The sequence below is a fragment of the Candoia aspera genome, chromosome 3, assembly GCF_035149785.1.
Source record: "Candoia aspera isolate rCanAsp1 chromosome 3, rCanAsp1.hap2, whole genome shotgun sequence".
Taxonomy (NCBI): domain Eukaryota; kingdom Metazoa; phylum Chordata; class Lepidosauria; order Squamata; family Boidae; genus Candoia; species Candoia aspera.
Window position 1 is genome coordinate 188,519,735 of NC_086155.1, and position 15,173 is coordinate 188,534,907.

The following is a 15,173-nucleotide window of genomic DNA, read 5'->3' on the forward strand; positions in this document are numbered from 1 at the left end:
CAAGCATTCATCTGACAGATCCTTGTTTGTTTTGTTAAATGTAAAACAAATTTAGATTAAATACTTTGCATGTAGATTACCTCTTTCAAAACCTGGCTTCTCCAGTCGAAAGCATCAAATAGCAGGATCTGTAGTGTAAAACTAGGCAGTGGTCTTGTAGACCCGCTGCCAGCCCATGAACCAATGCTGGAAATCCTTATACTTGGTACAAGACAGCCTCTTAGTAACAATTCTTCATGTGGTCAACAAAGCTCACCAATATTATGGTCCATGCACTAGATATAAACTCTTAAGCAAAATTATTCTCCCCCTCCACAGGCCCTCATGTCAGAATACACTTACTGTTTTATTTAATGATGGATGTTTAGATATGAACTATTAAATGAAACTGAGGACAGCATGTAAAATATATATTTGAGACCAATGGCAATTTAAGCAATTACCACAATAGTTCAAGAGACACAGTTGCAATAGTCTCCCTCCCTGTCTTTACGTCTATTAACTGGTTGATAAGCGGTGTTAAATGCACCGTTTGCCGCATCTGAACACTGTTTATTTTCCATTATGGATGACCATATGAATGCACATAAACAGCTTCCAAAAGCAACTAATTGTACTATATACAAGACAAAGTTCCATTGATTAATTTGCTATATAGAAATCATTCAGTTTTATATTTGTTATTCCAAAACTGATATTACAATATTGTAAACAGAAGATAGGTTTTAGCATATAAATTCAAATATATACTGAGTTCAAACCAGTTTTTATGGCAAACTGTCAAATACAATACAGACATTTCCAAGGTGACTGTACCATTTACAACAGAGTTAGTTAAACTCACAACAGTTTAAAAAACTTAGAGCAGAATCCTGGGCATCATTAGAGACACTTGGGGAATTATGAGAGTTTCCCCTTTTTCTAGACTGACAAAACCCTGGCAGATATTGGATCAAAATGCTAGAAACTGATTTTTTTTCCTGAATTGGAAAACTGAATTTGTTTGTGTTTTTATTTGTGCTTTAATGCTCACAGCCATGTTCAGTGCTCAGGGTCACTTAAGATTTAGCTGTAGAAACCATTCACGCAAGTGAAAAGCATCTCAAATATAGTACCTGTTAACATAAGATGTTCAGGTTGAAGAGAACCATTTTCTATAATGTTCTTCTAGCAAACAGTGCATTTTAGCTCTACTAAATTGAGGCATAAACATTCTACCAATCGGCACTAATATAAAATGCATTTACACTTGGCAGCCCATTTCGCATCACCAAATTAGATATACAAATTCCACTTTGAAATTGACTTGGTACATTTCAAAAATAGCTACCAAGACTACTAGGTTAGTAAAATAAATTAAAATTAATCAAAGTATAGGAAGAGTCTAAGTAATAACGAGTAAAAGCTTCAATAATTCCTTTTCTAAGTCTACTGCTGTAGTATCTCCAAGTCAAAGCATCTTATTTTCAAGCGTGTACAGAATTATAGTCTTGCTTTCAATATTCAATAGAGCAAGAACTTAAATCTTAAATTAAATCAAATTTTAAGAAAGCCCCAAACCTGCACTCATTCAGAGTGCTGTACAGTAAGTTTATTTTAGTCATGATTTAATGTTCTGCCAATTGAATCTGAAGTTCTTTCAATTTATCTTTCATCTTTTTGTACTTAAACTATCATTGTTGCTTAGACCTCTTCCCTTTGTTAGCTGGGGAGAACAGTAAAATCTACACAAAATTTTATTGCATTCATACAAGAGAGGGAACAACAAGGGTAAAGTACAACAAATACTATGATGCAATTTTACATTTATTAAACTACAGTTCAAAGCACAAATTTACACATTCTAAATATACTAACATTGCTAACGAAATCACACTTGTTTCCCACTGATATTTCATATATCTGGGGAAAGACAACTTTACAAGACTTTCTAACAGAAATCCTTAGTATAAAAACTGTACTTGTATGTAAACTGTTTAACAGAGAACCCAAGTGATGGGTTTCCATCTCAACTAAGTCATCCATTTTGTTGCATATTTTGTTTAACTACTGAGGGATTAAATGATCTGATATTTCAGGATGTTTATTATGTAAGCTTTACTCCCCCAGTGAATTTAGTTGTAGCTGATTTTGCCTGGTCCCAATTGATTTCAAGTTTCAATAATTCATTCAAGATTGTTCCATTTTACCTCCACACTGGAATGTTGTGACCAGACAAGATTACAACTGCAAGGCTAAATGTAGCATTAGTGCCTGTTTAAGCTGCAATAGAAAAGCTATCTTCAGAGCTCAGCTGAATGCAAGAAGGCACAAAGCAGAAATTCTTCATCAGTGTGTCAGAAATAAATCCAGCATCTTGCATCTCACACCTGAAGTGAAAATACAGAAATTCAAGCAACATATTGGAATACAGCAGAGAAAATGTCATTATTCAAAGTAAGTTTGAAATATTTAAGTGATACTATGTTCCAACCCTGCTCAGTCATGCAAGAATTGCCAAAAGTTAAGCAAATCTATTTGTAATTATTTCCAGCCATTATGCCAGGGAGCCACGCATTTTTTTTAACATTATTTATCTGGCTGCAGAATATGGGAATAAGTTCATTAGAAGGATTTGGGGGGCGGTATTTCATGAAGATCATGCTGCTGTAACAATGATCTATCACTAAATTTGGTGATATGCTTGGGGACCCTATGCTGGTCTATGATGGTAATAAAGATTTGATTTGATTCTTGGGGACCCAGGCAACCATGAAAAAAATTCCATCTGTTATCAGTTTCCCAGTCTAGCTTTACACTAAAAATATTGAGGACAATGCAAGGGGTTACAATGTACATCACCTTGAGCTCTTAGATAAAAGGCAGGATATACATAAATAAGTAAATCTGTATAAGGAATGGAACAATCTGAAATGTTGAGGATTAAACTTTTTACTGAATGTGTAATTACCATAGTCGGTAATTTAAATTTCATTTAAAAAGCCCTCATTCTGCAAATGTTATATATCCATTTTTCCCCATGATAGATTTTATTCACTTATGACCTGTCAAGTGGTAACTTGATCCAGGTAAGCAACAAGCATTCTTGCTACAAGTGGGGTGTCACATGCTGCCTTACGAGTCATTTGAAGTAAGGTGCCTACTATAAAAGCAAAACTTGCACATAGTGTTTTCAGCAAGTGGTTCCCAGGATAGATTTTAAGGCTAGCTAGATGTGTATTGAGACAACCTTTACTAAGATATGGTTGCTACATATGCTTCAACACATGCATAGAACAAATGAAAATAGTTATTTTATTGTCCTGTCATTTCTTGTGAGATCAATGAGGCCAAAAGCAGCTTACCTGTGAAAGAATGAATCATGTTTCAAACTGAATGGAAATGAATTTAAAGAACTGTTTCCCTTAGTCTGGACCCAGCATTCTACTTACTATACTGAAGCTGGAATCTGTTACAAGATGACTACCACAAAAATGACACACACACACCCACTATAGCTTACATTGGTCAAATGTATGAGGAACTTATATTTGATTTCACCAAAGTTTTAAGTTGATTTAGTATGTGCCATGTGCCTGTGTGTATTGGGGGGGGGGCGAGATCCTGTCCAAAAATTGAAATATAATTGAGGGGACTAATCAATTATGATTTAATCTTTGATATAACGTTAAAAAAATTTTATTCTCAAATAACAGAAATATACCTTCTTTTAAATTACCAGCAGCAGAGCAACAACGTAACGTAATAGAAACGTACCAGTTATGGATTGACATTACATAGTAAATGGGCGGCCTCTGGAAATCATTCAAAGCAGGTTGTTCACCCAAAGAACCAGAACCCATATGGTCAAAGAGCAGCCAGTCTCCAACATTCAGCTCAGGGAGTAGACAGTTTTCCACAATTTGATCAAGCTCATCACAGGATGGACCCCAAAGACTGCTTGCAAACAGAGGCTCATCTTCCTTGTATTTCTACATAGAAACAGTTCTGACAGTTAGGTATTACTCAGAACAGCAACTGTTAAGCAACTTACTCTGAGTAGTGCAAATACTAGCAAAAAGTAGTCCAAAGTAATTCACCGAAGACCTTAGCCTGCAGCATATAAATGTGCCCTTACCTTGTGAACCTCTGGAATAGTAGTCAAGTTCTCAGATAATTTGCTTGCAAAAGAACCATAAACACCGTCATTCATGTAGTAAATGAAGACTGGTTCATCATTCTGGGTTTGTTCCACTGTAAAATAACCAAATAAAAATTGCACAGTAAATTTCAATTTATGGTGGTGCTTTGTTTTTTTAAATAGCACAGCTTTTTCATGAGTGCATGGCATGAGTAGGAAAACAGTAACAGATTTAGAAGTAAGAAGCATGATCTTATGCACATATAGAAACAACATTTTATGACAAATGGTCAGGTAACACCTTAAATAAAAGGAAACTTATCTGTTGTTTAACAGTGGTCACAAGGATGCAAATTACAATAGGTTGCTTATTTTTTTCAAGTGGTCATCTGTGTATTTGCATTTATCGGAGTTGCATCTCCACAGATCCATCCTCAGAAACTTCTGATATCTTAGATTTTTAGGCAGGAAGCATGTACTGTGCATACTCCTGGACATGGCTCTTGTGGCCCCCCCACAGTAGTATCCAGATCCCTTAGGTGCTGGTCAGAACAAGTACCTGCCAAGCAGGAGAAGTAAATGCACAGATAACCACTTGAAGAACCAGTTATAGGTAAGCAACTTGTTCTTCATAATCTCTGTACATCCCAAGTATGGGCGATTAACAAGCTTACTCAATGTGAGGCAAGAGGAAAGAACTGAAAAAAGTACAGCGCTCCCCAAAAGTGTAGTTACCTATGCCTGTACATTTATCAAATGATGTTCTATAAAAAATGGATGGCTGAAACATTGTAACTATTTTTCATAAGTCCACTTAGAAAACACCATGAAAGGATGCAATACAATCCTGGCTGGCTTCTCCTGAACTGTAAATCTTAGTTCTCCAGACCCTAATCCTGTATTCTGGAAAAGACTACTTTGTGGAAATATCACAGACACAACATAACTAGATTAGTTGCTTTATTGCAGAGAATAAAGCAATATATGCATGGAAGATCTCACTAAGTGCAATACACAGAAATCAGGGCCTATATATGTTTATGTTCCAGGGTTTAAATTTTCTTCCTGTAAGCTGTTGACTTCATGGCCTAGGAAGGCACATGCTCGGTGTTGACATAAAAGTTCTGCCTGGCCTGGGAAACACTGATTGCCAGCTTCATTCCTTACAGAACCATTGCTCCGGTGGAATGCACTCTGATTTAGCAGCCTTGAGAGTCTGTGATACAACAAAATGAGATCCTGGATCCACTGGGTAGAATACTGAGAAAACCTTCTCTGGTCCTAAGTAGCAAAAGAAAAGCAGGTGATAGTGACAGAAAAGTGCAGTCATTAGTATAGAAACCTAGTGCCGCTGAACACATATGGCTGTGGAGTCTGTTGCAATGGAGATGTCAGCTGATGGAAAAAAGGAGGATCCGTGTGTACCTTTAATGTTCCCATGCCTGATAAACCCAAATTAATGCTACAAGAAATACCACTTTAAATGTAAGCAGATGAAAGTTGATAAAAGCCATAGGTTCAAATGCTTTTGACAGCAGGGCAGCAAGAACCTGAAACTCCATAGCAGGCTAAGTGCTCATATCTGAGTGCAGCTATTCAAAGTATTTTATTAACTGCTTAGTAGGATGGAAGAAACGTAAGAGTGGTCAATCTTGTCATGTTTGGCTGAGATGACTGCCAGGTAAATCTTTAAAAAGGCAAATTATAATTGGCCTTGAGATTTGAGAAAAAGTGGTAAATCGAAACAGTTCGCACAAAGCAGGCAAAAAGATTCAGACAAGCAAACATGGAAAAATCAATCTATTCAAACATGTAAGAATGCAGAACTGAAAAGAGTCTCAGCCAATGCAAAAGAAGGTACTTTTTCCCTGTTAAGGTTGAATTGCAACATAAAAATAAGACCCAATGATTTGAAGAAATCTCATGTCATGCTAGAAAATGACCGCCTAGACAATAACCAAAATACAGGGTTGAATCATCACAGTTAAGTCAAAGGCAATGCTTACTGATATACAGTGCTGCTTTCTCACTGAAAGAATGGAATCTGGGATTATTATATAAGTGTGTGGAAGAATACAAAGAAGGCAACCAACCAAAGAAGTTGAAAGTCCTTTGCTACACAGAAGTTGATGCAGATGCTCTGGGACATAATCAATACCACGAAGTGGGACTAGAGAATGACAAGTTAATGCCTGTTTTCTGTATGGTGTTTCACAACTTCAAACGTAGAAGACTGTCGAGATCTTGGACTGATTCCTTATTTCTTGAGATATCACAGGCACATATAACTAGGCATGTCTTCTAAGACCACCACTCCTGCCAGAATGGTCAAGCAATAACATGCAATATTCTTGTATTTTTGAATCTGCTGCTTCAAGACATCTAGGGTCTTCACAAAAATGAAACAAAAATGAAAAAAGCACTACTTTCTTATCCTCCAGTAAGCACAGTCTGAACGTGGCCATTTAATCCCACAAATAACACAGGCAAAGACTCACAGTAATGATTTGTACAAAAAGAAAGGTCAGAGGCAGCATAAATTTAGTGTCCTGTGGCATCTGACTTTCTGTCTTCCCTGTCCGTCAGCATAAAATGAGGACAGTTATGCTGGTGGTCTTTCTTCCACATAGGGAGGGAGTGGTGAAAAAATGACTATGGTCATCCAAAACACAGTAGAGGTTTTCCAGTCTCCTAAAATTAAGGAGAATTTAGGATTTTTTTTTGCCGTAAGCTATTAAAAAGCATTTAATAAAACTGAAAGAACTACAGATGCTGGAGCTTCCAATGAGGATCATGGCACACGGAACGCCCCCAAAGCTGCTGGTAAGGCATTACAACAGAATCGGCAGCCAGATCAGCAGAGATCAGCCAGCACAAGTTTTTCTGGATGGAGAGATTGTGAGATCGCCTAGCTGCACTCTGGACAGTTGCTCCTTCTGAGCAGACTGCAGAAAGAGGTTTTTGCGGTTGGCTTGTGAGTTGAGCAGCTGGGAGTCGAGGGATTTCAACCAAGCTCACAGCTGTAATTGCAGCCTATTATACAGACACAAAGTTCAGCCAAACCTCATTTCTTAATCACTTTTGGATGTAAATAATTTACAGCTAAAGAGGGGTTTTCTAAGCAGCAGGACAAGATTCTTTCTGGAGTACAAAGGAATAAAGAAAGAAAATGATTTTAAGAACTTTAAAAAAAATGTCAAAAAGCTTAAAAAGGAGTTGATGTAATTAAGTTTAAAACGGATAAAGGGGACAGTTATTTTGGATGATTATTTTTTGATGAAAGTGCTTTTGAGTAAATTGGAATTGAATTAGACAAATGAACCAGACCTTAGTGGGAGTGGTTTTTTGTTTGCTATTAAAGAGTGCAGACAATTGGCAGATTTTACAAAACAAAAGATAAAGGTAATATGAGCCAGACTGTGATGCTGACTGTAGCTATGAGGATGTGGATTGGGATGCTGACTGCAACTAGAGAGTACAATTAGAGACAAAAGTAGAGCCAGTTTGGTCTAGTGGTTAAGGCGACAGGCTAGAAACCAGGGGACTGAGAGTTCTAGTCCTGCCTTAGGCATGAAAGCCGGCTGGGTGACCTTGGGCCAGTCACTCTCTCTCAGCCCAACTCACCTCACAGGGTTGTTGTTGTGGGGAAAATAGGAGGAGGAAGGAGTAACAGGTATGTTCCCCGCCTTGAGATATTTATAAAAATAATAAAGGCAGGACAGAAAATAAATAAAAATTAAATAAATAAAGGCATAGGACGATAAGAGAAAAAAAAGTGGGGGGAAGCTTGCCTTTTCTTTTTTCCTTGTCTGAGACACTTTCCTTTTTGGATTACAATATTATAATGACAACCAGAAAAACGGCAAGAATGAAGGGGAAGAGAGAATTGCTAGGGCAACCTGCAGAGAAAGGAATTACATCGGATTTGCTTCAGAAAATGTTTGAGGAACCAGGCAATAAATTAGCAAAATCACTTGATAACTAAACTGACTAAATCACTTGATTCCAAAGTGACAGCTTTTGAAAAAAGAATGGATGAAAGACTTGTAAAGATGAAAGAGATGAAAGAAGAAGTTAAGAAAATGGAAAGCTCTGTAAAACAAGTGTCTGGAGATGTAAAACAAGTTAATGACAAAGTGGAAATTTTTGAGAGTAAGATAGGAGTTATAGAGTTGGAAAGCGAACTAGATAATTAGCGCTACTGGAATTGAGAGAGAAGGAATTTTGTTTGAGACTTAGAGCAAGTCCAGAGGATTCTGATGAAGATATTAGAGAAAAGATTATTAAAGCCCTGGCAATTTTTTTGGATTGGGAAGAGGAGGATATTAAGGCAGAAATTCTCTAAGTATATAAAATAAATTCCAGATTAGCGAGAACAAGAAATGTTCCAAGGGATGTTTTGGTGCACTTTGTCAGGAAGAAGACAAGAGATCAAATTTTGCAGCAATTATTTTAATGCAAGATTGAAGATTGGCAATACAGATATAATTATTCTTAAGGAAATTCCTATTAGAATTTTGCATAATATTTTTTTTTTTTTTTGGACTAAGAGATTAAAGCAGAAAAAGGTCCCATTCTAATGGGACAAATTGGGAGATGTGATGTTTACTTTTAAACAGAGGTTTTGACTGAATTCTGTTCAGAAAGTGAGGGAATTTTTAGAAAAATTTAAAGAGGAATTGGAGGAGATTCAAACAGAAGAATCAGAGGAGACTACACAAAGACTCCAACACGTGCAGCAGGAAACTGAAAAGGATGATACTGAACTAGGCACTACAGGTATTGATTTTTCTGGACTTTTGGCTTAATGATGAATTGCAGTGCTTGGCATGGAATGTGGATGGAGCAAACACTCCTCAAAAGAGAGAAGAAGTATTTCATTATTTGAAAAAAAATAAAGCAAGATATAATTTGAAGATGGAAAGATTCAGCATTATCCAAAATGGAGGAATGGTTGGTGAAAATGACGGAACTTGCTGAGATGGCTAAATTGACTTCCTTTATCAGAGAAAAGACAGTATCTACATGCATTGCTGACTGGAAACCCCTTATAGACTTTTTGTGCAAAACAGAAAAAATGAACTTATGATTTATGGTTTTAAGATTAGACAGAATGGATTATAGAAAGAAGATAGGTATGTTGTAACTATAGAGTACAGGTAGTCCTTGACTTACAATCATTCGTTTAATGACCATCTGAAGTTACCATGGTGCTAGGAAAAGTGACTTGCGACTAGTTAGTCTCACTCTTACGACTGTCACAGTGTCCCCCCAGTCGCATGATAAAAATTCAGGCGCTTGGCAACAGATGTGTTTACGACAGTTGCAGCGTCCCAGGATCACTTGATCACCATTTGCAACCTTCCCAGCCAGCTCCCAACAAGCAAAATCAATGGGGAACTACATAATTCACTTAGCGACTGCAGCAAAAAAGGTCATAAAATTGGGTGCACTTAACCACCACATCACTTCACAACAGAAGTTCCAGTCCCAATTGTGGTCATAAGTTGAAGACTACCTGTAAGAGGTAAACTTCTGATTGTACTTATAGCTGCTGTAAAGATAATTGGAAGCTATTTCTTTGTATCTTTTTTCATTTTCATTTTTCTATTTTTTTTTCTTTCTTGCACCTTTAACTTCTTTGATAATCTTTCCCTTTTTCTTACTTTATATTAGTTTGTATTATTTTATTTTATTTGTAAAATCTTTAATAAAATTATATGAAAAGAACTGCAGGGCAATAAATACAGGGGACTTATCAAACCCTGAATATTTTCAATCACTGGGTCATCCAGCATGGTCAGCTGTATTTCTAGCCAAGGGCACTTGTCATTCAGAACTCTTATATGAAACTGTGGAAACTGTTGATTGCCTACAGTGAGATCTGATGAGGAAAAGGAAAGAGCATCAGATGTTACAGAATCATAGTATTACTTTCTGAGGATACATATGGGTTAGCTGGGGTATCAGTAATTCCAAGACAGTGGTTGCAAAGATGATACAGGAACCTATTACAATAAAAATTTGTGATTTTAATACTGCTGATCTTGAGATAGATGAAAAGTCACAGGTAGTAGTCAGTGGACCAGATGATGCAGTAGCAACAGAACAATGTTTACCAATGTAGTTATGGGCTTGCCAGAGATCTTGAATCTGTAGAAATGATCAAGCGTGGAAAATAAGGATGAGGCAGAGTAGAGATCTTCACAGCAAAATCAAGAAGCCAGGTAAGCAGCATAATGATATGAGAACCATAGTTATGGATAAAAAAGACCCAAGCACTGGAGAAGCACTGTTCAATTAGCTATCTCATATAACTGCTTCTTCTGCTTTTGCCTTGGCTTAGAAAGTGTTTGGAAAATGCTTTTGGGAACAGGCCAGTACACGTTTGATATATCAATACCAAGGCAACTAAGAAAGTTTCAAGGAGTGCTGTTGAATCAGATGATCACTCCCCATCTCTATTCATTCTAGAAGCAAGGACAACAGACAGGGCACACTAGCAGATATCACATGCAAGGAGCATTTTCTCCCAAAGGAAAGGTCAAAGCAGGAGAAGTGGTTTCATCTTGCCTGTTTTGTAAATTTCTAAGTGTGGATAATTATCAGTGAGATTGCCTCTGACAAGGAAGAGGAGGCATAGCAAGCAATTATTAGTTGGCAAAAGCTTGCTGTTGTATTTCAAGCACTTTTGAAAAGGGGTTTGAGATGCTGCAGCCTAAAGCTCTAGCAGAAGTTCTGCTAAGTGTCCACTGATGCTGATGAACAAAAAGTACAAAAGGGAAGCTATAACAATTTGGCAGGGAAGATGAAAATGAAAAAGACAAAGATGGGTAACAATTACAAACAAACGTGGAATTTTCCTCAGCACTGTGAAAAGAACCAGAACAATTGAATGCTTCCACTGCTGTGATTCAGTATAGAATGTGTCTCCCACCAAATATCTCCTCAGATACAGAAAGTGCCTGAGAGTGCCCGAGTGATGCATATATATCATTCAAAGATGAAGAACAATTATTTTGCAAGGGAATTATTTACAGATTTAAAACTTCCAGCTTGAACTTTTTCAAGTGTGACCTAGTTTTCAAACAATTAAAAAATAAAACCATTTAAGGGCTGTTTCTTACTCAACTAGCTAAAAGGGCCCTTTGTTCTGTCAATTATCTCTTGCAAAGTTATTCAAAGGAATTTAGCTTTCTGGAAGATTTCCTACAGCTTGACTTTGTCATTCCTTTATAAATGCTTATTTTAAAATATTCTGTATAAACTATTGTTAGATTTGTCTTAAAAGAAGTACTTGAGTGGCTTAAAAGGGGAATTGTATTTGGCAAGCTAGGATCCAGAATAATTTGCCTTTGCAGTTTTTAAGCTGATTTAAATATTTGTCAGATTTTGCTTACATTTAGAGAGGAGAGGGTCACCAGACTGAACAGCTTTCTTTGCAAAAATATTAACTGCTAGAGTAAATGCTGAAGAAACATAATAGCATCCAGGCTCTGCAATCACATTTACACCAGATTCTTCGGGAAAGTAGGTATCAAGCAGAGGAATGATAACACGATTAATCTGAAAAATAGAAGATGAACACATGAAAGTTCGCGGTTAAACTGGTGCAATTACAACTTAAGTTAAAATTACATCTGCTCCCTGATGGAAAATTCATTGAAGGATAGATTATGACTATCACAACTTACCCTTCATAAAGAAAACATCTATCAATGGTTATTAGTCCTTATGGCTACATACTAGGTAGATCCAGCACTTGAGGTGGAGAGCATAGCTACATGACCCAGCTGTTTATCTTTAGAAATAATGAAGCTGCTGCTTCAGGCAGTGATTGATACCAAGTCTCCATCTGCTCCCCTCCCAGTTGTAGCTCAGAGAAACCGCACCAAAGGCATGCACACTCTTCAGAGCACCCAGCCAGCCACTCTGCACACATTGTTTTAAAGAGACCTCAGAACAATGCGTGGCAGCTACCTTATGGGCTACATCGCACAATGTTCTTGCCAGCTCTTAGCTATCAACCATGATTTAGTCATAAATATTTGGTTGTTCCTCACTCTGAGCAGTCTAAAAGTAAACCAACTGTTCTTGGTTTATTTTCCAGCAACCATGTTATATACACCTAACAGGATGATTTTCCAGTCAGAATAAACTGAAGATGGAGCCTCTAAACAAACTGGTAAAAAATAATGGATTTCCTTTCTGCTTATTCTACCTGTATATTGTTAATTACACCAATTTCATATCTTGTAGTGGTGCAAAACAATTTCCAGTAGCCTTTGAAATAATACAATACAAGCCAATGGAAAGTATTTAAAAAACTACCTTACAATTATCTATAAAAACATACTGAATTTTGTCATACTACAGCAATACTAGGAAAAAAAGATCAAAATTATGTAATTTTCTACAAATAAATAGACTTTGTTTTTTAGCTGCAATGATCCACATAGTTATTTTCCACAACCAGATATGATGCCACCCATGAAGGTGCTACAAACTGGATTTCACTCATACAACGAACAGCCTCAAGTCCCATTTCCCCATAATGGTTCGTCTACAATATAGGTTCAGAACGCTCATTATATTGAAGAGATCTTAAAGTTGCACATATACTGAATTCCACGTGAACCCAAACAATCAGGGTTTGGACTTCTGTGGAAGCCAATCATATACAACTATATGTGTAAAGACTACCTCAGTCCAAACATTCATACAGACAGCTATCCTGAAATTATATCACAAGCCCAATGCTGGGGTGCATAGGGCTTGCTGCTGCTGCTGCTGGTAAACATGACCAGTCTGTGAATGTTTCAAGTTCCACTAGGTAAACTGGAATTGAGGAGACCTGAAGACTGCGTATAAACAGTCTGTACTGTACTATAAATGCAGCTCCAATATTTGTTACCTATTGCCAACGTAACCTTAGTTTACATCCATAGTAAACAGAAGTTTGAATTAAATAAATGGCAGGCCAAATTCTACAGAAAAGGATTCAATTTCATACCTCTTCCAGATCAAGTTCATGGTCTATGAAACCACCACCAATGTTCAACATATTCAAGGTAAAGCCAAATTCTTCCTAAAATAGAAATGCAGAAAGTTTGCTGTGTATAACATATTAGTTATCCTTTTCATGTAATGTTCACTCGTAACATATGCAAGTCTTCAACTAAGTACCCTGTTTCACTGTTACCAGAAATTCTATAGTAAAAAAAATACTAAAACTTAACAGTTGTCAAATAGAAAGAAAAAATAACTACCTATAGTTGAATACAAGACTAAAATTGCAAATATTTTAGCTTGGATCCAACAAACAGCTAGTGGAACTCTGGTTGCAGCATGGAAAGTTCCCATCTCTTACTCCCTACTGCAGTCCTCTGTGCCCCCTGAAAACCATTTCTGAGGCTTGGACAACTGAAAGATCTGAGTTGTGATCTGGAGCACTACAGCAACACTCCTCGCCTCTCCTTTTGTGCACTCAGATGTCCCTTTCAAATAAGCTATCAATCCCTGCATCTAAGCCATTGTAACAAAAAAGAAAAATATCTTTAATCTAGTGATGTCATATTAACCATACATTTTAAATCAATTAAAATCAATTAAATATTTTTTTAAAAAGCTTCTTGTAGTTATGTGTAAAACATTTTATGTAGAGACTGTTCTGTGGACAGCCAGCCAGTATGGGTGATCTATTTCCAGACTGAAGGACAGGGGTTTGGCCTAGGCACCAACACGAAACACTTATATCCAAGCTCAAGCATTTTGAGATGGGAAAATGAGGAAAAGGCAAGGCCACTGGCATCAGCTAAGAGGAGGTAGAGAAAGAAGAAGCCTGGAAGACCCTGCCCCCAGACAGGCCAGTTAGATAGGCTGTGTCTGAAGCTAAGGGTGGTGGTACACAGTGGCTACCTCTTCTTAGCACCCTTGACTTCAAGCACAGCAAGTCCAGTTGGGAAGACTGAGGAAAAAAGCAGGCAGGCTGACTATGCCACCTTGCTGCAGTTATTGCCACTGCCTGCTGTCCCTGAACTGATGAACAGCATATCCAACCAGCCAACTCACCCCAGAGGGACAGGAAGACCCACTGGGGTATGTTCAATTCAAACACGGCAACAACTAAGAGGAGCAGGGAAAGAAGGTGTTGGGGAGCTGGTTAGGCAAGTCAGCACACAGGCCATGTGGAAGAGAAGTGAAGAAGGGAGCAAGCCATCCCCTACTTGCTTAGACATCTTTTGATTTTTCTCCCCAAAACACTGAACAATCAAAATGTTTTCAGTTTTGGTTTGGCCAAACCATGAGTTGCTCAGCCCAGAATGGTACAGCCAATCTTTCAAACGCATTTCCCACTGCAGGCACATTCCTAGCTTCTTATATCAAGAAGATCTAAACTTATGAATACATATACTCAAGCTTTAATGTACTTACAGCCATATCAAATACACAACGAGCATCAGAAATAGCATGTTTGTACGCTTGAGATTCCATGCAAGGGTTTGACACGTGAAACCTTTAAAAAAAAAGGACTAGAAGTTATGAGGAAATATTGTATTATTGCTACAAATAAGTGTTTCAGCTTACGTTAACACATGCATTGTGCTATAAGAAATCTTTTAATTTCTCAAATCCATTAAAAAGGGTAATAGCTAAAAATATTAATAAAAATAACCTTTAGCAAATGTAAGTTGAGAAACAATTCAACTAAACATCACTTTAGGTGATGTTTTTCAGTACTTTTTCTCCCCAATTCAGTTGGGCATTTCTGATTCTCTCACAATATGGGGAAATAATTTGGCTCCTCTTCCCAATCACTTTACAGGATGTAGTCTTAACCAAGATAATTGCTTAAGCCATACACAATTTTCACAATGGTCAAGACCATTTTTTTCTTTTAAAAAATAGCTTTAGTTATGAAAATTAAACATTGGAATTTTTAAAATTTAGGACATTTTTTAAAATGTTTTCAATTTTTTTTAGTCATTTACACTTAAGCTATACTTCTATTATACAGCAACAAAAAGATGCTGACTTAAGATCAAGTAAGTTT

The 15,173-nt window shown here is 37.1% G+C and overlaps 1 protein-coding gene across 4 annotated transcripts in view; it reads right to left on the reverse strand.

Annotated features, from left to right (window-relative positions):
* Positions 1 to 642: 642 nt before the first annotated feature.
* Positions 643 to 15,173, reverse strand: part of AZIN1 (antizyme inhibitor 1) — a 44,855-nt gene continuing 30,324 nt past the window's right edge. For all 4 annotated transcript variants that reach the window (XM_063299574.1, XM_063299573.1, XM_063299575.1 and 1 more), the window contains 6 exons: positions 14,555 to 14,636; positions 13,134 to 13,208; positions 11,521 to 11,686; positions 4,118 to 4,233; positions 3,757 to 3,971; positions 643 to 2,369 (listed from right to left, as the gene is read on the reverse strand). In XM_063299574.1, the coding sequence (XP_063155644.1) occupies positions 2,258 to 2,369; positions 3,757 to 3,971; positions 4,118 to 4,233; positions 11,521 to 11,686; positions 13,134 to 13,208; positions 14,555 to 14,636 (766 nt within the window). In that variant the 3' untranslated portion in view covers positions 643 to 2,257. The remainder of the gene's footprint in view (positions 2,370 to 3,756; positions 3,972 to 4,117; positions 4,234 to 11,520; positions 11,687 to 13,133; positions 13,209 to 14,554; positions 14,637 to 15,173) is intronic.